Source organism: Marmota flaviventris, chromosome 17, assembly GCF_047511675.1.
Source record: "Marmota flaviventris isolate mMarFla1 chromosome 17, mMarFla1.hap1, whole genome shotgun sequence".
NCBI classification, from domain to species: Eukaryota; Metazoa; Chordata; class Mammalia; order Rodentia; family Sciuridae; genus Marmota; species Marmota flaviventris.
Genome location: NC_092514.1, coordinates 41,030,097 through 41,053,679, shown reverse-complemented (window position 1 = coordinate 41,053,679; position 23,583 = coordinate 41,030,097). Strand labels below are relative to the sequence as shown.

Here is a 23,583-nt window from a genome sequence, read left to right as displayed (position 1 = left end):
CTAATGAAATCCAGAGACATTTTAAAGGTAGAAGGCAAAAGATGTGTTTGAGAAAAAGAAATCAAGATCTCTCAGAGAAATATTTCAGAATAAAAAATTCCTCTGCCTTAAAGATGAGACTTCAAACATAGAGACAATGAGCCATGTTAGAAATGGCAGGTTCTGCTGGAAGGAAGGACTCACCTTGGGCATGTACGACAGCCAGTGCAGGACAGTGAAAACTCCTTCAAAGTCATCACAAACGGTAGAGTGGGTTACCCCATTGTTGTGCATGATCTGGATGCCCCCAAGCTGGTTATTGGAGGTGTAAACTTCCCTTCCAAGGACCTGGAGAAATGAGCAAGAGAAAGGACATTTGTCTCTAAAAAAGTAAAGACATAGTTTATTTCATAATTCTCACTGAAATAGGTTCTTTTCATCACAAGACAGAGATCCCAGACTCTGTGGGTTGTTCTGAGTGACTACCAGGATCTTCTTCCTAAAAAGAAAACTCAGAAAACAAAAAAGAGTTTTAAATAATCACATATACGGTTGCAATTTAAAATCCAGCAAGCTTTTCTCTCTACTAGCGACCATAGACAGGTAGAAGGCAAAAGATGTCTTTGAGAAAAAGAAATAGCATTCTTGGAGTCTGACTTGAAACTGCAGTGATGGGTAGGCTGGGACCCTGAGGCACAGGCCACCCTGTCATGTGTAGGTCTGGCAGAGTTGTTATGCACATAAACAAAAAAGATAGCATGCCTGTCTTTTGACAAGCCGCAGTTAAAGAAACCCTGTGGGGATCTGGGTTCCTCATTTGTTTCCTAAAGGATTACCTTTTTCTTCACATTTAATTTTGGTTTTTTCTTTTTCTTCTTTCCCTAGTACTGAATATTGAGCCCAGGAACCTTGTGCATGCTAGGCAAGTGCTCTATCAACAAACTACATCCCCAGTTCTCTTGTGTTTGATTTTTAAAGCAGGTTCCCACTCAAAAGCCCTAAAGGGGGCAAAAATTCTGAAGCAACCAATGATACAGACACAAACCCCTGAGTCTCAAATCCTCTTTGTGTGCTGGGTGCAAGACTATGATTTATTCCCAAGCCTGCTTCCCCTCTGCCTTTCCCTTCCAAGGCTGTAGGAAATTCTGGGCCTCATTCTCTGTCTCTCTGGAGAGTTTAACCCTTGTCAGGTCAAAGGGCACCTGCAATTGCAAACCACAAAGTTTCCTTTAAAGAAGAAAAAGGGGAAAAAAATTCTTGGACTTAGAAATTGTAGGGTTCTTTTCTCCTTGAAGATCGGTTAATAATTTCTTTCAGGGAGGGAGGTTTTCTGACCCAGCAGATGGAAGCCGGGTGGCCTGATCACTGACTATTGCAAACTGCTCAGTGTATAGTAATTGCCAGTCATCTAGGGTAGCCCTGGAGAGCTCTAAACAGTTGTGGAGCACTTACTGTATTTTCCCTTTTCTTTTCCCTTTCTCCTCCTCCTTTAAAAAATAACGACAACACAAAATTTCTTCCTTACTAACTTTTATTCATTTTCAGTCTCTGGGGAGAACCTAATAAATTGAGGGCTGGCAAATTGTACCTGTATATTCCCAAATGGCCCCTTCTTGTTAGGAGCTTTGAGAGGTTCCACTGCGTGCTGGGTCAGCCCCTACATCAAGACCTTCCCAAGGCTGTGGAAGTTGGTGACCAAAGTAATAACCTCACTGTGACCCAGCTGGCCTTGCTTCCATTTAACTTCAGCTACGAAGGGCATTAGAGACTTTTCTGAAAGGAATATGGAAAGCAAAATTGCTCTCAGATTACTGCTTTCCTTGATAAGGAAGCACAGAGAACAAGCCTTTACAGGCAGCCCCAAGCTGAGCAAGCTGCTGGCAGCTCCTTTGAAGGAGCCCCATGAACAGGGGAGAACATATCTGACCACTGGGCTCCCATCCTCCCCTCAGTCCATCTTTAATCTCAGCCCAGGCACTGCAGCTCTTTTCTCATTCTCCTGCTGTCTCTTTCCATTTGCCCTCTCTCTGACTGATACACTGATCTCTCGGTCACTCGGCTTTCTGCTCCACTGAGTCCATATTACTAATAACACCTCCGCCACGGCCAGTTTACCTCATGAAGGCAGGAGCACATCATTACAAAATAAACTCATAACTTTGACATTCTAGCAAATACACGCCGTTTGTTATTTTTATGGCTTTAGTCTTTCTAACAGGCAGAGGGCATTACATACCTGTTTCATTTATATCTTCAAATGTGCGCACACATGCACACTCACACATGCATCAGGAAACAAAACAGAAGAGAAAAATCAAACCAAAACAAATATCCAAAGCAGTTAGTTGATGGGAGATCTTGGTGGAGGCAGAAAAACCTGTCACTCAGGGAGGCCACGCTCTGATCTGGCTCTGGTTTTATGGTCGTCATAAACCTGATGGCCCACAACTGGTCCTTCTGGGACAGACTGCCTCTCTGCTAGAAGTCATTCAGTGTGATCAGCAGTATTTTTAATTATTAAAATAAAATTGGAAAGGGGGAAAAGGAATAAAAAGGAGACACTGTGCTGACCCTGAATATCTGATATTCACAATCTATGTCAGGAGCCAACTACTCCTTGTTGCCTATAAGAGAGGTGCCATTTTCTGCTAAGAAACACTATTTTCTGTCCAATCTCTAGTACTTGATAATGTCCAATCAGTAATGGACCAGCGAAGGACAAAGCTCAGAAAAAAGGACTGAAGCAGACCAAGAGCTGCTTCGTGGTTTAAATGCACCATTCTCAGATGTCTTTGCCCCCTCACTTCAAAGGATAGGAAAGCATTCAGAACCAGGCTACTCCCAAAGACCTTCTGCCACTTATCCATTCTACTGCTGAGTTACACTCCCAGAAACTCTATCTTGTGTTTTTACAACAGGAGACAAACTTGAAACAGCAAGATTCAATAACATAGCACATCTTCCTTTAGCAAGCTAAAACTCAAGACTGATGCTTTAGCATTGTTCTGAAAAAGCAGCGGTATTTCTGTTTCTTCTCCTCTGGGTTCTGAAGAAACCCAACTAGGGTTTAACACAACCAAGAACATTAATTCTGAGCTAAAGAAATATTTGCCACGTGTGAAGATTCATTTAATTTGGAAATGAAAGAGAAAAACCATAGGATAGAGTAACAGACTATCTAATAGCTCTCTGACCAGCCTTATTTAGGGAAACGAAGGTGGGGTGGAGACCAACAGACAGAAATGAAATCTGTCCATTTACAAATGCCAACAATCACAGATACTTAACAATCAGCAAGGGGAAAGCAGTGCCGCGGGCTCATCTTCAAAGGCTGGAGGTTTTGGAGTACGCACAGTAGGATGAAAGTGCACACAATGGCTCCTGATTTATAGGGGTCGTTGCTGACTCAAGTGGTTTTAATGATTTTAGAATACCTCACAACAAAAGCTCCAACCAAGGAAGCAGAATCTGGGCTAGGACAAAATTCATTCTGCCTAACTCTGAAATGATGATGCCAGAACAGTCACGCAGACCCTAATCGACACCTAGGAAGATAAGATGGCCCAACACAAAGAACCACTGTTTTATTCCTCAGTAAGTTGTCTTACCAACCATCTACAGAATAACCTGGGGTCAACAGTCCACATCACATTTTCATGAACTAGGTGGGTTTCATTTGTCACTCTTTTAAACTTTGACATAGGCATTTCTATATTAGTTGAGTTGCTTGCCAGAGTTTTCAAATTATTCCACTCACATTTTCTACTATTTGAAATAAATTTTAATTTATCTGCCCCAAAGCATCACTATTAAACATAGGAGCCATTCAAACAGAGGAGATGCTCCCAAGACCCTCTTTGTTTCCTTCCAGATCTAAGTGGAAGAACAACACCATCTTGAGGTCCTCTGCTAAAGGGTACCCAGGCCACAGAACTGATACGGGCTGAACTTGAGAGAAGAAAAGATCTTTACCCGGCCTCTCCATAAATGTAAGCCTCATCCAGTGTTTCATTCATTGCAGCTGGCAGACTTGAGAATTAAGGGCACCACATAAAAGCTACTGATTAGCAGAGAGGCAATTGTTAAAGGCTCCACCAAAGATGCCACAGAGCCTTTAGAAATGTTCAGATGTGTAAAAGGTACAAATGAATGCAGTCATACACACATGCTAAGACCTCTGCTGCTGTTGCTGCTTATCTAGAGACATTGCAGACAGCTCAGGTTTACCACAGCTGACAGGCAATGAAAACAGTCTAATATACCGCCTGCTCTCGCCCTTAAATCCCTTTTTGGAGATCAAGATAAACATGTTCTTCCCTTCCCCAGTACTCCAGACATTTGACTGAAGTGGCGAAGCATTGTGAGGTTTTGTGCAAATGAAATCACTATGTAACACTGAATGAGCGTAGTATTTACTTGTCAGGATATTTGTCAGCACAGGCATTGAGATACGAGTTTCAAAGATGCAACTTAGCTCAATCTTTAAAAAATTGCTCTTATCCTGATACACACATTAAGACCCTTAGACTTATATACAAATATTTGCAATCATGTGCTAAGATGTGAAAAATAATCATGTATAAACAATGGAATAAAAGAGAAAAGCTACTGCTGCTTTCTCCTCTTTTAAACAACCTCAGTGGGTTAGAACATCTTGTATTTAAAGAATCAGAGTACAAAATTCCTCCTGCACCCATGAATTCAGCTATGCAAGCTTTGCTGCAATCCTCATCAGGACACTTCCATTCTCAAGAGAATTTCAGGAGGGTTTTTTGGTAAATTTGCTGAGTTATCATCATCACTGGACTTCATCCAGGATTCTAGGTATTAAAGTCACTCTGAGATCCGTCAGGTTATTGATAAAGGTTTGGCTAAGGCAGACAGAGAGATAGACAATGAGAAAGAATGGGTGGAAGTAGGGGAAAAGTGATAAGATGGAAAAGAGGTGGAAGAATGAAGGGTGGGGGGAGGAAGGGGAAGAAAAAAATGTAATAGCTCATCTACTCAGTGCTGCTAACATCCTCTTCCTTGACCTGAGAGGACTACATTTTTAAAAGCTGACAAGTAATTCAATCTCCAATTAACAATTTTAAATGGTGTAGCACATATTACTGTGTAAATGTTTCACCAGGAATACATCTAAGGGTGAATGGAATTAAATCTCTAGGGAAATGGGACCAGTGCCTCCATGATCAAAAATATTTGGGTGTTCCAAAATACAAAGCCATAGGGTTACAACTTTTTCTCCCTTCTTTATTACTACTGCTGTCAATGGCAAACTGGAACATTGGTTGGCAGTTGGTAAATTAGACTTGGGGATATAGAAAAGGCTTAGTGCCATTCATTGGCAGAGGAGGGAAAAGTCCCTGACTTGAGCCACAGTTGGATTCAAGACCATCCTACAAGACCAAAAATCTTTCTATAAGTAGTATATTACGAAGCAATCAGATTTGCTGAAGAATATATTGGGTCAAAGGGACTGTGCCACCACTGTAGGGAAAAAAAAATTTTTTAGCCAAAAAGAGAATGAGATATAAGCCAGAAATAACACTGGATGACCTCTGTTTACTGAGGTGTAGGCCTCACTGGAGAACAAAGGAATGAGTTAGATGGCAGAAGGATGATGGGTATTGAAGGTAGAGTGGGTAAGGAACAGAGAGTCATTTTTAATGTAAAGGGGAAGGGAAGAGCCACATGATAGTTTGCTTGTCAAATGTAGGAGAAAAACGTGTAGGCTTCTGTAGAAAAAGCCGAATGCCAAAAGCAATCACTAATCACATCCTGAGATCCGTCAACTGCTGATTTAGCTAGGGACTTGGAAATACTGATAATAAATGAATTCCAAATATAGAAATATTTAACATTTTAAATAAAGTTTGGTTTGCTGAGGTATAATCTACATATAGCAAAAATGTCCACTTCAAGGTTTATAGTTCTGTAAATGCCGAAAACACATATAGTCATATGTCAATCACCACAATCAAGACAACATTTTCATCATCCCCCAAAGTTCCCTATGTTCCTTTGTAATCCATCCTTTCCTTGTACTCTAACAACCACAGATCTGCTTCTGGCCCCAACAATTTTACCTTTCTAGAATGTCACATAAGATGTAGGCTTCTAAGTTTAGCTCATTTAGTTAACACAATGCATCAGATCTTTTCACACTGATGCAAGTGTCAGAAGTTCCTTTTTTATTGCTAAGTCGTGTTGCATTTTATGGAAATACCACAGCTCACTCACCTGTTTGTTGGGGGATATATGGAGGGATTATGAAGAAAGCTGATATAGACATTCATATACAGGTATTTATTGAGGGGGGCAATGCTGGGGACTGAACCCAGGAGCTCTCTACCACCGAGGTATATCACCAGCTCTTTTTTTTTTTTTTTTAATTTTGAGACAGGTTCTTGCTGAGTTGCCAGGCTGGTCTTGAATTTGCAATCCTCCTGCCTCAGCCTCCTGATTAGATGGGATTACAGGTGTGGGTCACCGCACCAAGCTCATGTACAGGTTGTATAGATGTATATTATTATTTGTTTCTTTTTTTTAAATGTTATTTTTAGTTACTAAATGACAGTAGAATATATTTTGAAGTATAACTTCCCATTCTTGAGGTTGAACATGATGTGATTTTCACTGGTTTTGTACTCATAAATGAACATAGGAAAGTTATGCCTGATTCATTCTACTGTGTTTCCTATTCCCATCCTCCCTTCCTCCCCTTTATTCCCCTTTGACATTGTCATTTCTATTGGGTAAATATATAGGAATAGAATTACCAGGTTAAATGATAAGCAAAAATCTAACTCCATAAAAGACCCCCCACACACACACAAAAAAGAATACATCCTTTTTGAAATGGCTGTACCATTCTGGATTCCTACCAATAATGTGGGAGAGTTCTGGCTGCCCTGAATCCTCATCAGCACATGGAATTTTTCAGTTAAAGATGAATGAATGAATGAATGAATAAATAAATATTTAGGGCTGGATATGTAGCTCAGTGGAAGAATGCTTGCCTTGCATGAATCCAACCCCCAGCATTGCAAAACAACAACAACAAAAAACAAACAAAAACCTGTAATAATTTGCTTGAAAAAAATTCTAGTGGTATCAAACTAATTTTTTAATTTGCATTTCCCTAATGAATGATGATAAATATCTTCTCATTTGCTTACTTACTATCCTTATATCTTCTTTTATGAAGTGTCTTCAAATTTCTTGCCCAAGTTTCTAATTATTGAATTCTTTTCTTATCGAATTCTGAGAATTCTGCATGTATTCTGAATACGTCTTTTTATCAGATGTTTTCTAAAGATAGAAATTTTAAAAAGAAATTCCTGTTTTCAGTCATTTCCCTATTATTTTTCCTAAATAGGTTTGTGCTGGAGGCGGGTGGCTGTTTGAGTAACCGCCTGTGCCCACAGTGGTCAGGCACCAGAGTTCAGAGCTTGCTGGAGCTTGGCTTCTTGGCAAGTAGCACTGATCCTTCATCTCTGTGCCCTTCTTGTGTTTTCTCTTTTATATCTGGTGGGCAGCAGTTTTTCCCCTTAAATTTTAAGCTCCATGAAAGCAGGAATTATCTTTTTATCTCTATAACATAAGAACAGATTTACATATGACAGGTATGCAGTAAACGCATGTGAACTACCACAGATTTTAAAACTGGTAGTTAATATGCTCTCTAAAAACTCAACTTTGACTTATATTTTCAGCAAGTTAAATTACCATAAACAAAGAATCCTTCATATTAGTGTTACAATGTGTATCAGCGTTTTTAAGAAAAACAAGTGGTTTAAAGTGGGTGTTTTGTTTGCTTTTTTTACTTGGGCTACAATTAAGATTGTAACTCTATGTACTCTAAAGTCACATTATATTAGGGCTGCTCTACTGAGCTGCGTAAACTTGCTTTATCTGTGGAAAAAGGGTATATCAATGGGTCAGATAAAAATGAAGATATTCATAAATCGATTATCCCAATGATTTTGACTTCTCATTTTATGCTGTTGGTTAAATGTGGGTGGGTTCTTTTTCTTAATAACACTGATATCTCAATTTCTCAGGTATGCATACCATTTTAAAGGGCTTAAATCCCAGACACTGAGACATTATTAAAATTAGGAGCCAGTCAAGAATCTACCAGAAAAACTTTAAGCCTAGGCATGCTAGGTAATCTGTAGTTCAATCTAAAAAGCTCTTAAAGCTTCTCCTTTCATAATTCAACACTCCTGACTGTGTACATTAGCTGATTAGTCTGTGTGAGCATGGCCACTCTGAATGAGAGGGGACACAGCTAGATTTGGATCCATGCACAGGGGACCTTTCCTAGAATGATGAACAGCCAGGAGTCAGGTTTCTAAACAGACTCGTTTCCTGAGCCTTTATCATATTCACATAGCAGTCTGCAAATCGAGGGCCCAGGTCTGTCTTCCTCCTAGAAGAGACTGGAGTCCTTGCATTTCTAATCTACCAACGTGTGCAGTTCTTGCACTTTTAATTTATGAGTGTTTAGGGGGGACCTCTCTGACTTGGGAACATATTGGCTTGGTCTAATGCTTGGAGATTATTAAACTTGGAGCTATGCTCCACTATCAAGTCTACAGATCTTTTATTTAGAAGATATGGTGCTCTAAATGCACAAAGAGCTCCCTGTCACCTTCACATTAAAGCCCCTAGTGCCTGGTAAATGGAATTATATAGCTGTCATCTCCTTTCCCCAAAGTTTTAAGAGTACAATGGGCTCATTTTTTCACACTCCATCCCAGCTTCAGAACTAAGAGACCTACTTTGTATTGATTTAAGGTCTCAGAAATAAATAAACCTGCTTCACCGCTGTGATTCACAACAAATTCATGATACACTATTGCATGATATATTTCAAGCTCTTGCTCTGGCTCTCTTTTTCCTCTGGTGAGTGATGGGGGAGGTGGGAGGTAGTAGGGAGCTGCAAAGCTGACAGCCTGATGGTTATTGGAGATGGCTGCTGACTGCAAATCTAAGAGCAGACACTGTTGGAGGAGTATGGGATTTTTTTTTTTTTTTTTTAAACTGGGGGGCAGGGGTGAGAAGCTAATTCACTTGAGTTTCAGGCTGGGGTTGGGGAAGAAGAAAGATTGAAGGGAGAAGAGAGGGTTGATGGAGTAGCAAGCTTCAAGTCAACACTGATCTGCAAAGACAGAGTTATGAACATGTGTAGAAAGAGAAAAGTGAAGGAAATCCACCATATGAAGGCACAACATATGACTGACTGGAAAATGAAGAAGCTGAGGAAATAGATCTGCTAAGACACCATGCTCACATAACTAAGTGGGCACTTAGCTTGAGTTCAGTGGCAATGCTTCAGTAGAGGAACAAAGTGCAGAGACCCTGTGTGCCACAGAATGTATGAGGTAGAGACATTTCTTCATTCTAATATTCAAGACACCTCAGAATCCTGCAGGTTTACATAGATACTCTGGAGAAAGGGTACAGATATATTGGAGTCCACACAGGAGTGAGCCAGAGGCAGCTCACTAAGATGACAGGGTAATGAATTCTAGCAGTTTAGCTTCTGTTTGTGTAACCCTCAGAGCTTTAGTACCTTTGGTGATTCTTCCAAATCTTGGGCCCAATGAGTTTTAGCTGGTACTCCAAAAGACCTATCATTCCACCATATTATCAGGATCCTAACTTTGGACAAGGCAGGTGATGGAAAAGCAGCAGATAATTGGCCTTAAAGAGTTTTGCATAAGGCTGGGACTGTGGTTCAGCAGTAGTATACTTGCCTTGCATGTGTGAGGCACTGGGTTCGATTCTCAGCACCATGTATAAATAAATAAAATAAAGATCTATAAACAACTAAGGGAAAAATAGTTAAAAAAAAAAAAAAAGGTTTTGCATAATCCTGTGTAGAGAACCCCTACGGTTCCACAACATATTTCAAAGTAGAACTAAGGGCTGGGAATGCAGCTCAGTGACAGAGTGCTTGCCTAGCATGAGTAAGGGCTGGTACCCACAGAATCCCCAGTACCACAAAAACAAAAAAACACAAAACTAAGTTTTAACTGTTTTTCTTTTAACTTCTACTTAGTTTATACTTTTAACTAGCAAGAATGTCATTTATAACTCTAATCTCTTTTCTAGCTTGAATAGCATTTTCATTTTAACTACTTTAAAAACTTTTTTTTAGTTGTTGATTGACCTTTATTTATTTACTTATATGTAGTGTTAAGAATCAAATCCTGTGCCTCACACATGCTAGGCAACCAACTGAGCCACAACCTTAGCCCTTAACTACATCTGTTTTTAAGACAAGACCAGTTTTGCCGGGTGTGGTGGCAAACACTTGTAATCCCAGTGACTCGGGAGGCTGAGGCAGAAGAATCACAAGTTTGAAGCCAGCCATAGCAACTTAGTGAGGCCCTAAGCAACTTAGTGAGACATTGTCTCAAAATAAAAAAATAAAATAAAAAGGACTGGGGATGTAATTTAGGGGTAAAATACCCCTGGGTTCAATCCCTAATACAAAAAAAAAAAAAAAAAGATAAGACTAGATCAGTCTCTGGAGGTAAAAGTACATGGGAGAGACTCTGGTTCCATTCAATTTCCTATAGGTTATGTCATAAAATTAGGGGTTCTTTTTTGATTTTGAACACTATTTTTAGGAGCAATCAGTCTGGCTGTACAGTAAAATAGACTTTGGCCAAATATAAGGAAGAATTTTATATACAAGAAAGGGATAAATTTACTTAAGAAGTCCTGAACTCCTTTGTAGCCAAGTTTTACAAGCATGATAGAATGAATATTTGATAATGGTGTCAGAGAAAATTTAAGAAATGGTTGGAAGTTAGACTTTTGAGCATTCTTATACTCTCCATAATTACAATTCTATCTCCACTTGCATTGTGAACAACATATAGCATTTATTCTTCTGTAATCTGGATTAAAAAAAAATAAATTTTAACTTATTATGCTCTGCAGCTTCCACTCCTAATCTCACTAATACGCAACAATCTCACATATAGCTATATGTAACATTGCCAATATATTAACACCATAATATGTACTATCTTTTTTTTTTTTTTTAACTCCCCTCCCTCAATTTATTCTCTCTGTGCCCCAGCCCAACATGGTTCCCTGGCTATAGATCAATACACACTTCAGAGGAACTAGAAATTAAAGAGAGTTTAAGATTAAGAGATCCTCTCGTCTTCCATTTTAAGGCAGGAAATGTATTATGCTTCCCATTTTACACAGAGAAAACTGACACCTAAACAGACTAAAGCCCAAAATTGCTTACCTAGTAAATGGCAAGGAGGAGATTGATCAAGTTTATTGTTGTTGCTTTTTTTTTTAACCTAAAGATTCTTTAACTTCAAAAAGTTTGAGAACATTTATAATAGGTCATCCAACCTGATAATTCCTGAGTGCATTCAATACCCCAAGCAGAGCCTCCAGAGCTTTCACTTAATCTAGGAGCCGTGAACTGGAACATGTAGGTTCTCCCAAGACTTCAGGCTCTAAGCCATTGCAATGGCCACTGCCACCACTGCCACCACCACCAACACACACACACACACACACACACACACACACACACACACACACACACGGCTCTCTTCAAGTCAGATGCAACTTCTACAATGGAGCTATGAACGGCAATGCCACCTTGCAAGATCTCCAAACCAGCACACTCAGGACCAGGCTGCTGGCACATCACCAACACTCACTAACAGAATCAAACATACCCCGTATGGTTTTCTGCTGAATCTGAAGAACATCAAATGAAAAACAAATACAACCTCCAAATGGGGTCAGATTTACCCTCATTTTATATATGTGTGTGTGTAGGGGGGTGGTGATGCTTGAAAACTAAGGAGATCTGCTTACTGCAATTCTTTCTGAGAATTCATTCATACTGTTAAAGCATGCTTACTCAGAAGGGAAGTTAAAAGGCCCTCTTTAGAAAGAAGAGTGATCCCATCTGGAGCTACGGGAGTACAGGGACTGTCTATTGCGAAAATAGGTAGTTAGGGACTTTTAAAAATGCAAATTGCTGGACTGATCCTTAGAGTGATTATGGGCTATTGTATCAACAAGTCCTTGGGGACTCTTGTAGAAAGATGACTGACACATATACTACCCTACATGACAGAACATGGTGCCTCTTACATTAATGGCTTTCCGAAGTGTGTTGATTGTCTTTAGATAACATCTATTGGGAAAGTCAATACATGAATGTACTGCTACAGTGAAGGTTGCCATCTAACATTTTCTTGAAGGAATTTTTGCCTTCAGAGAGAGTCAGTAAGTATATAGAATATTGTGTTTTTATTTCTTTTCCAGGGCATGGATAATGAAGTCCAATGAGAAAGGACCCTAATGTACCTCAGGGAAGACTACAACAGTGTCAGTGTTTTCCTATATTGACTAATTTAATCTCCACTCTAATCCTTGTAGATAGGTACTATTATTACACCCCCCCTTCCACAATCATTTTATAGATACTAAACTGCAACCCACAGAGGTTAAGTAAACTGACCAAGATTATACAATTGGTAGGTCACACAGCCAGGAACTAAACCCAGGCAGCCTGGCTGTAGAGTCCAGGCTTTCAACCTCCTTAAGTAACATGAAAGTGACAGCGCTGCCCACCCCACGTGAGAGCTGGGTAAACTCCCCTTCCCTTCTTGAGTCCCTTACATGTGTGGCACAGAGTCAAGGGTGAACACAGGGACTGTACAGTAGAAGCCCCTGGTGTAACAAAAAGGACCCACTCATGGAGTAACTCTGGTACCATCCCTGATAGAGTAAAATGTGACAACTTCATAGTTCATGTTGCACAGCTACATATAAATATGTCCATGGAAGCCAAGAAGGATTGAGAGAGACGTGACTTCCTTGTATTAAGTCTCGAAAGCCAGGTTAGCAGAATTAGACCCCTTAAATGACTAAGAGCCCTAGCCGAATCCAGCACGTAACTTCTTTTTTTCCTGGCAGATTCAGTGAAAACAGAAGCCTGATCTCACTAAAGGGGATGGGATCATAGGATCACATCCCCCTCCGCAAAAAGAGAAGCTTCTGTTTCTCTTTAAAATGTTTACCACAAGGAAGTCACATATCACCTCCTAGCACCCACAAAATATCAGTCACTGGCAGAAGCCTTACATTCATAAGCAGTTATTGTCCATAGAATATGCATAAACTGCAAATTCTGATTTCTGTATACAGGGAGTGGGCTCTCAAGAAGTCTGGTGCAATGGCTGAGAGCTAGAAGCTCTAGTTTGTAACGGTGTTCCCTTACAACATAGGACTTTCCAGTCTCATTGCCACCTGACACTATGCTAAACATATAAAATAGAAAGTGAGGAGGTGGAGTGGTACCCTGACTTAAGAGTTTATGACTCTGCAAAGGACCTCATCTCCTTAAGGACCCATCTTATCAATACCCTGAGTACATAGGTTACTGTCTTTGTGAGGCCAGAATGACTCCTTACACACAGGGCAATTTGCCACACCCATCAGTTCTATTCTTTCACTCTGTGAGGCATTCTGAGAACTCCATCACCTGCATATAGTTCTGGAGTTAGAAACCTATGGTCTACTTCCTTGAGAGGCATGAAACAGCAAGCCCTTAGAAACTTCACTCTCACAACATATTTTTTTCCCTTATGACATTTGGTCAAAAAGAAAATGACCACATTGTCTTCTCGCTGTAGACTTTGTGAACCCTAAGAGCCCTTTCTGCCATAAAACTTAGGGATATTATTCATGTTCTGACTCTGATCTTGTCTCTGTCAGTTCTGTTTTACTCTTCATGTCTATAAAATGGCTCTGATACAACTGGCTTAACCCAGAAGATAACAAGGAATCAGACAAATAGTCTTGATTTTGAGGCTATTATAAAGCTTTGGGAGGCCTCTAATGCCCAGCCACTGCCTTTAGTTTCAATCTCAAATCTGCATGACATCATTCAAGAAAATCCAGAAACTGTACTTTTCCTCCAGTTGGAAATATTCTGGACTTTACAAATAACTACAGGCAACAAAGGAAGACAGATGCAAAAAGAAAATATAAATACTGAAATCAGGAAGGGAGAGGGATAAAAATACAATTGTGGGAAGCACTTTCTACTTTTGGAACAAAGGATATAGTGCCCATAAAGAAAACATGTATAGTAAAACTGCTGAGAGTTGGGGGAAAATCCAGGGAACTCTTGCAATATGTATATTTTATGTGTAGATTACTAATAGTGGCTATAAAAAAAAAAGGAAGAAAGTTTTTAAAAAATAAGTTTTTGAAAGCAAAAGGGAGGACAATGTAAACTGATTAAAACCAGGTCACCTTAATCATGCATGTGCTGAGATGCAATGTAGCCATAAAAGCTTGAAGCACACATGTGATGTACTAAGTTGGGAATGTGTGTCTTTTCAGCTTCATATTAAAGGAACAAACAATTTACATGTTCTTACATTAGGTGAGTATGATATGTGGAGTGTCAATCCTTTCTCTTCAAATCAAATCAGGCTAAGTCAGACCAGTGATGAGGTTGGAGGGTGTGGGGAGGGTTAGGGAAGAGTAGGGAGAAAGAAAGTTTTTTAAAAAATCTCTGCCTCAGCAAAAGTTTTCATTAAAATTTTAGACAAATGATCCCTGTGTCCTTCTCTCTTGCTGCCTGGGGCTCCATGCTATTTCTATGCAAATAACAACCTCGTGGTTTATATCTTATTATTTCCACCGGAGCTGCAGCGACATGACCTGAGACGTGTAAGAGGTGGGATTGGGGGGTGGGGGGGAAATTGGAGAGGAGACAGAAAGAGAAAGAAAGAGAGAGAGGGAGAAAGGGAGAGAGAGATGAAGTGGGTGTTCACTCAAGTGTGAAAAAATATTGTCAGGAGTGAGCGTCAAGAACAAAAAAAATTGCAGGGATAACGTGTTTATTTCAGTCCCCCCACCCCCAGCCTCCCACCCCCCCCCCCTTGCAAACCAGCACCTTTTAAAATTCATTGGGCATCAGGCGATCATGCACAATCCATCTGCTTTCACTTTATCATTTGCATTTCATGCCTCCTGGCTTTTGATGTGCTGATACTTTGATGCAGTCAGGAGACGCGCATTATCATTATTTCAATTTTCAAAGGGGTCAACGGGATCGGCACTTGCACACACAAGATTTTTTTTCCCTACAACCTCTGTGCACTCCCCCCTTCTTATTCTTCACCTCAATGTTTAACATAAAGGATGAAGACTCAAAAAGGTGGGGGTCAAATGTTTACAGTCTGAGACCATATATAAGCTTCCATGCACTGCATACATTTCCACTTTACACAGGTACACACATACTATGAGCAAAATGGTCAAGGCTAAGAAAGGAGCCTCTACAGTATTTCAAACACACAAAGACTTTCTCACACATGGACATTCAGGGAGAAACATAGAGAAAGAGAGGAATCTATAAGCAAGACACAGAAACAAAGAGAGAGAGATCAGCACTTACACAGAAAGGCGTGCACTCAGAGGGACTTGCACACACTCACAGTAAGCGAGACAGATACCTACAGAAAGAAAGGCAAAGAGACTACAAAGACATCAGCACATATGAAAACAGAATATGCACAAGTGGTGAGTCAGAGGAAGCAATCTGAGCATGGTAGCTCCCAAATAGTTTCCTTTTTCATACAAGGTAATAAGCAAAGGGGCTGAATGGACATTTTTAGTGAATCTGCATAAAATCAGTATCTTCTAACAACATGACTATACTTAAGAGGTGCTGACATGAGACAGTGAAGCAGGCAAAGCAAGATTAACCTCTACTAGTGATCATTCCCTTCAGCTAAAAATGATCATGTCCTTCTGAAAATGAGCATTGTTTGGTAAGTTACAACAGCAGCTTTACTTGACTTTCCCTTTGCAACAAGGCAAGCATCCCTGCAGGCGAGGAAGAAGATGAATATGTTGAATTTGATCAGAACAATTCAACCAGATTTTATGGGAAAAACAAAACAAAACCTAATACTTTTCTTTAAACCACAACTGGCAATTTTTTAGACCAAAACCAAAACCAAAACCAAAAATCCCAAAACAAAACCCAACAACTTACTTTTTGTAATATTCCTTGTACAAAACATAGAATCTGGGTGTGTGTGGGGGGAGGGGGGACAATGTAACGATATATATTTTAGAGATTAATACTCTTTATGAAAACATCATGGAAATACAGGTGTCATTTGAAAATCCTATCCTCACAGGTAATGGTACCTAAAACTCTCTTCAACATTTATCAATATCTCATCCTAAGAGGGTATCCGAAAGAGCAACTTAAAAAAATTTTTGAGATTCTCAGCACTTTTCCTCACTGCAATAATCTTTAGTAGTGGCAGTTTATAATCTTCATTTCTAGGATAGTCTCCCAAAAGAGGAAGATGGCCAAGTAGGCTATTGTTAGCACTACTCTGCCTTTCCTTGGAGAGAAATGCAAACTCAAAGAATGAGAGTTCATATGACAGCAGAGAACAAGATGATCATATCAAACAATTCTGCTAATTTCTGACATATCCAAAATTTAATTGGACTAATGGAATTATCAACTATTCTAAATGGATATGATAGGACAGGATACTTAGTCCCTATCTTTCCTCTTGAAACTCAGGGCTTGATAAAAGTTCCTGTAAGCCTGATAAACACAATATTCAACATAATTTAGTATGTGTATAAAATCTACAAACTCAATCACCAAACTATGTGAGAGGGGACAGGGGAATGAAATTTCAATGAGGACCAAAAAGCCAGGTACAGTGGCACATGCCTGTAATCTATAATCCCAGTTACAAAGTAGGCTGAGCTGGGAGGATCATGAGTTCAAGGCCTGTCTGGGCAATTCAATAATAATTTGTCTAAAAAACCCCCAAAACCAGCACCAATACTTTGTGCTAATTTTATTAAGTACTTTTACTTATGTATTCTCATTTGAGCACTACAACATTACTTTTTTGATACTAGGGTCTGAACCGTAGCTTTACCACTAAGTTATATCCCCGGCCCTTCTCACTTTTTATTTTGAGACACAGTCTCGATAAAATGCTGAGGCTGTCCTTGAACTTTTATTCCTCCTGCCTCAGCCTTCTGAGTTGCTGGGATTACAAATCTGCTCCACCTTGCCCAGCTTCTACTACATTACTTAAAGTTATAAATTATAGTTCGCCTCCTTTTGTTTTGTATAGCATTAAGGCTTGAAAGTGGGGTGCTCTACCTCTGAGCTACACCCCTAGTCCTTTTTTTTTGAGGCAGGGTATTACTAAGTTGCCAAGACTGGTTTGAAACTTATGATTCTCCTGCCTTAGTCTCCTAAGAAGTTGGGATTACAAGAATGAGCCACCATACTTGGCTTTATAATACCTCTTTGACAGCTAAGAAAGAAAGCTAAGGAGCTAAAAGTTTATATAAGTTGCATGCGAACAACCAGCCCCTCACTATTTCATTATGCATTTTTAGCTCTCAAAAGAAAACAAGTTTTCTATGCCTACAAAGAAGTAAGAACTGCATTGTCCCTTGTATATTCAGATCATCTCAGACAATTTTCACTTTTGCAAGCAGCAGTCTCATCATCCATTTTTTTTTCTGCCTTTAGAAAAGTCCCTGTGAGCTTGGTTTAAAAATACAAAGTCTTTCTTTGGAAGGAAAGATAAATGTCTACGTTATATCCTTTCCCAGCAACCCATCCACCTATCTTCCCACTCAATATTTACTGAGTACTTACTTTATATACAAGAGAACACCATAAGTGCCCTCTTTTTCTTTTTTAGAGGTTTATCGACAGATTTCTCAAACCATTAGAATTAGATATCCTAAACACCTAGGCCAGTGCCTAGTCCACACTATAGACCTGAAATGGGAACAAATACAACTAGAACTAAAGATAGCTCCATGCATGAGAATAGTTCCCACATGCCTTATTCGTAGTAACATAGGTAAGAAGAAGTAAGGGGCTGTGGGCCAGAACAAAAGCATTCAATTAATTCTGTCTTTCTAGAGACAGACTAGAATGTAAGTTCTTTGGAGCAGAGGTTATACAGTTAGGCTGGAACAATGCTTGAAAGACAGTAGCTACTCAAAGTATCTGTTAAATGAAATGAATGAATGAATAAAAAGGCAAGTAAGTCAATGGGTAAGTATAATGGAGGAAGATAGGAAGATACAAACTAAGGAAGTCATGAATAGAATGACCCCTTAATAAAGATGATGATGATGATGATGATGATGATGATGATATATTTTTTGTGGTACTGCTGGGGATTGCACCCAGGGATACTCTACCACTTTCTTATTTTGAGACACAGTCTCACTAAGTTGCTGAGATTGGCCTCAAACTTGAGATCTTTTTGCCTCAGTCTCCTGAGTAGCTGGGATTATAGGCATGTGCTCAATCAAGGTCTGGAATTTTGAATTCATGATAAGCTTCAAACTTCATATACTCCTCCCAAGCCCTAGAAACTTACTTTGTTGAGGGCACTAGCTCCTGTCAGAATTAAGTGAGAATTCTCAACCTGGATGGTTCTCTGTCCCAGCCGTACAAGATAAGCACCAATCCCAATGGCCCGGCATGTCACCTTAAAAAAGAATAAATTATGCATGTCACATATTTATGTCCTCTCCCAAGCTTTAAGAACTAAGGAAAAGATAAAATGTGTAAAATCCACATGAACAGAAATAAAGATTGCATTTTATGAAGTCTGTTTGACTAATACAAAAAACACACTTTCAATCAAAGAGACAAAATCAATTCAATATTTCAAATATTAGAAACTTTAAGGATTATAGTATCTTGCCCATTTCAGAGATGCCTGGCATCCCCACTACAGGTATGAGCAAAAAAAGTACTATGAAGAGAAGAAATTTAAGTTGTTAAAAGTCTGATAGGATATCTAGAGAAATAAGAACTTAAACTAAAGGCTAAAATAAACCTAGGTTTACTTGGGAAATAATTTATATTATTTCATTAATTTACATTATCCTATATCCTAAGTTCCCATTATTTTGCATAATTAAAATAACATTTGCAAGCAATGCTTTTATCTGGGACTGAATAGTAGTAATGGGGCACAAATAACCTAACTACACAGTGAGTTTTTTAAAAATTTCATATTCTGTGGGGTAGGGTAGCTAAGCTGGAGAGCACTTGTCTATCATTCTGGAGGCCCTGAGTTCAATTCCCAGCACCATAAATAAATAAATAAACTGATTAATTAATTTACATTCTGTGAGGATTTACCAGGCTGATGGTGATGATCTCATCGTAGGCCAATGAGGATTCTCCAGCAATCATTCCAGATCCTCGAAGGTTCTCTGCTCCAAGCCCCTCTTCTTTCCCAATAATATCTGTTATCTTATACCTAGTAGATAAGAGTCATGCCAAAGTTTTAAGGTTAAACATAGTAACACAACTATTAAACAAATATTACCATTAAAAGGCTGCTAAAAGCATATTGAAAATTTATATTTAACATAAGACCTTTATACACTTTCTTTTATATTCTTCATATGTTTTTCCTTCTTAGCTTGGTTCTTATCTTATTGGAAGCAGTATGGTAGAATATAAAACACAAAATCTGGAATTAAGCAGATAGGTGCAAATTCTTGCTCTGATAGAGTGGTATGCCTCAGGATAATAGTAACTTCTGTAAAATGGGGACAGTAGTACCTATCTCTAAGGGTTGACAACAAGAAAAGGGCTTGACATATGGTGATAATCTCATTAAAGGCCAATGATGACTCTCCAATCATTCCAGAACCTCAAAGGTTCACTGCTGAAAGAACACTCAAAAGCTACAAGATGGCCCTCAGATTTTAAAGCCCTTTCTTTCTTTAAAGCAGGGTCAATGTATATCTCTAACTGTCCTCAAATCAACAATTTTACATAAGAATTAAAAAATTAAGCCAGGCATTATCCCAGCAACTCTGGAGGCTGAGGCAGGAGTATCACAAGTTCAAGATCAGTCTGGGCTACTTAGTGAGACCCTATCTCCAAATTAAAAAAAAAAAAAAAAAAAAATGAAAAGGGCTGGGGATATAGCTCAGTAGAGTACCCTTGGTTTCAATCCCCAGTACCACCACCACCCAAAAAAAAAAAAAAAAAAAAAAAAAAAATTCAAATAGAGGGGTATGAGAACGCTTGAGCTACTTTCTCAAATCAAAACTCCTTTTCTTTTCCAAGATAGGGATGCAAGGGAAGACCAAAACAGCATACTCCCATTCCTGCTCATTCTCAAATACCAAGTGCATATGTAAGAGTTCCTGGCTATAGTTCTCCAGGGGGGAAGGCAGAATACAAGTAGAAGTGACATGCTGACCCAGTTGTCCAGAAAGCATCCTATGGATCTACTGGGAGTACTCATCTGTCTTTCTTCCTGGTTGGGGATTAGGAGTGATACTTAATAATGGGAAATGCAACTAATAAAGGAAAGGAAAAATACAAAGTTGGAAGTAGAGACGGGCATATGTTATTTACTATTCCACATCTATCCAGAGGCTTGGCAAAATTTTTTAAATTGACATAATAAATAAATATTCCATAGTGATTCTTAAACTACTTTCCCCCATTGCCATATTCCTCTGCTCTCTTTTTCCTGTCTGCCCTCCATCAATTCTCTTCCTTTGCTCTTGCTGTTCGTCTATGATGCTGCAGCTCTGCTTTCCAGATTTCTATAGTTTTTTATTTTTAGCTTCTCCTATTTCAGTAATTCCCCAATTCTTCCTTTTGTTCTTTATCTAGACCTTGGATTCTAGAGTTATATAACAGATGAAGCTAATCTTCCTTAAGAGGCCAATGAACCACATTAATTTGAGGAAGGGGTAATACATTCTTTTTTAAGGTCCACATGCCATATAGTCATCAAGTACTCATGGGCCAGTCAGCCCTTCCTGTGAAGCATATCCTCTCATAAGGCCTGCATATTGCTTCACAAGTATTCATGATGTGATAAGTGGCATCTTCTTCTACTACATTATGAGAAAAAAAGAATATACACGTCCCAGTTTCTGCTCTCTGATCTGAGTCTTCTACCATCTAGGGCTACCATTCTTTAAAGTATTACTAAATTTTAATGTTATAATAAAAAACTTTGTATAGTGTTTTATAATTAGCAAAACATTCATATGATTTCTGATCTTCACAACAGTCCAGTGTGACAGGTAATATCACTGCCATTATTACAGATAATGATGATGATGATGATAATAATAATAATAATAATAACAACAACAACCCACAATAATAATAACAACAACAACCCACCACTAACACCACCACCAGGATTTTTGATTGATTACTATATGCTCAGCACTGAGCTAAGGGCCTTAGTTTACCTGATCTTCCTTTTTCAGATGAGGAACCCCAGAATAAAGTAATGACTTGTTTTGTAACAAAAGCAATGTATAAAACAAACAGCTTTCATTAGGCATGGAGGCGCACACCTATAATCCCAGTGGCTTGGGAGGCTGAGGCAGGAGGATCACAAGCTCAAAGGCCAGCCTCAGCAACTTAGTGAGGCCCTAAGCAACTCAGTGAGACTCTGTCTCTAAATAAAATACAACAACAACAAAAAAGGGCTGGGGATGTGGCTCAATGGTTAAGTGCCCCTAGGTTCAATCCCTGGCACCAAAATAAATAAACAAACACGAAGAAACTGGCCACACTGTGTCCCAAGATGACCAAGGCACTGAAGAATATTTTCAATTTGAGAGAAACATGTGATATTTGTCAGATCCCACATGAATAACTAGCTTTAGGTTGTTTGCGATTTAACACCAAATAGTGCTATATTTCTTTTGACCATGTCCTATCTTTACAAAGCCAGGTTTTTGCAGTTTCTGTGGAAAAAGCAAGCTCTACACAAAAGTCAATGAAGAATAAGAAAAGTGAGTGGCTATAGCTAAGCTGACTCTAAGGTTTGAGATATTATACAGACACAAATATCCCATAGTAAGTAAATGGTTTAAAAATGAAGTAATTTTTTCAATTCATATGTATTATTTTATTCAAATTATTATTAAGTTGTTAGGACAGGAACACTTATGAAGTTGTTAGGGTTTAACTAGAAATATTTATTTAACAGAAATATTATGTGTATCTTTTAGATTAGGGGTGATGTGAAAAAATTACTGAGATGCTAAAGGTGCCATGAACCAAGAAAGTTTGGGAACTTCTGGAATAAATTATATGAAAACTATAAACCTTTTGAAAATACACTTGGATAAATGAAAAAAATATACCATGCTTCTTTTTTGGTTAGAGTTAATACTGAGGATGTCAGCCTTCACAAATTAGTGTGTGGACCGAATGCAATCATCTGAATTAAAATCATTATGGAAAGATTTGGGGAATTAAAAAAAATAATAAAGAAGGAAAAGAGGACTAGGTGTGTAGTTCAGTGGTGGACCAGTGCTTGCCTCTTGTGCATGAGGTACTAGGTTCAATCCCCAGCAAAACACACACACACACACACGAGCCTACATTTAAAAGGCAAAACAGATAATATGATTTGAGAAAGTGTTTAGAGTGTGAGGAAATATGTGCCACTAGAATAGTTAAAACAGTATGGCATTAACCCAAGAGTAGACAGAACAAAAAATAAGAACACATGAATTATTCAATAAATAGTATTGGAGCAATTAACATTCTAGAAAACACTTGCAGAGAGATTATAAAAATGTTCAGCTTCACTGGTAATCAAAACTACATGTTAAAATAACAATTGCTGTTTTTATCCTACTTTATTAATTGACAGTAATCAATGTTGGCAAGGGCAGAGAAAAATTAAAAGAGAGGAAACAAGCACTATCACATACTGCTGATTAGGAATTCAGATCTTGGGAGGGCAATCAGAGATTATTTTTAAAAACCCTTAAAGATGGAGATTTTTTATTTTTATTTTTTTAATGTACTAGGGATTAAACCCAGGACCTTGCAAGCACTCTGCCACAGAGCTACATCCCCAGCTCCAAAATGGACTTTATGACCAGTAATTCCATATCTAGAAATTAATCCAAAAAGAAATTGGCGATATTCCTAAATTAATATTAAAAAATGTTCAGCCTAAGGATATAATAGTGAAAAATTAAAAATAGCTTGAATTTTCAAATATGATTTGTTCATTGTGATGAAATACTATGCAACCATGAAATTTCATATTTTCAAATAATATTTTAAGAATGTAAGAAATTTCCCCCAAATAACTTTTTAGTGAAAAGAATTTAAAAGAAACTCCTATTATAATCCCAATTACATAGAAAAAAAGATAGAGATGTAAAATGACAGTAAAAATATAACAAATTCAAAGTTGTGGTCTCAGGGTATGAGTGTGTCTACTTTTCATTTTTTTCTTCCTGTTTCCATGTTTCAATTTTTTTAAATGAATAAGTATTGTAAATAACATTTTCAAACCTCAAACAATAACAAGGTCTGTCAGATAGTAAGTGGTAGAGCCAGGATTCAAGCCTAAGACATCTAGGTTGTTTAAAAGGTATTTTTCAGGGCTGGGGTTGTAGCTCAGGGGTATAGCACTTGCCTAGAATGTGTGAGACACTGGGTTCAATACTCGGCACAACATATAAATAAAATAAAGGCCC

The 23,583-nt window shown here is 38.5% G+C and overlaps 1 protein-coding gene across 7 annotated transcripts in view; it reads right to left on the bottom strand.

Moving 5' to 3' along the window:
- Positions 1-23,583, bottom strand: part of Acaca (acetyl-CoA carboxylase alpha) — a 276,215-nt gene that overhangs the window by 42,649 nt on the left and 209,983 nt on the right. For all 7 annotated transcript variants that reach the window (XM_027950233.2, XM_071603724.1, XM_071603728.1 and 4 more), the window contains 3 exons: positions 19,229-19,349; positions 18,456-18,566; positions 184-327 (listed from right to left, as the gene is read on the bottom strand). In XM_027950233.2, the coding sequence (XP_027806034.1) occupies positions 184-327; positions 18,456-18,566; positions 19,229-19,349 (376 nt within the window). The remainder of the gene's footprint in view (positions 1-183; positions 328-18,455; positions 18,567-19,228; positions 19,350-23,583) is intronic.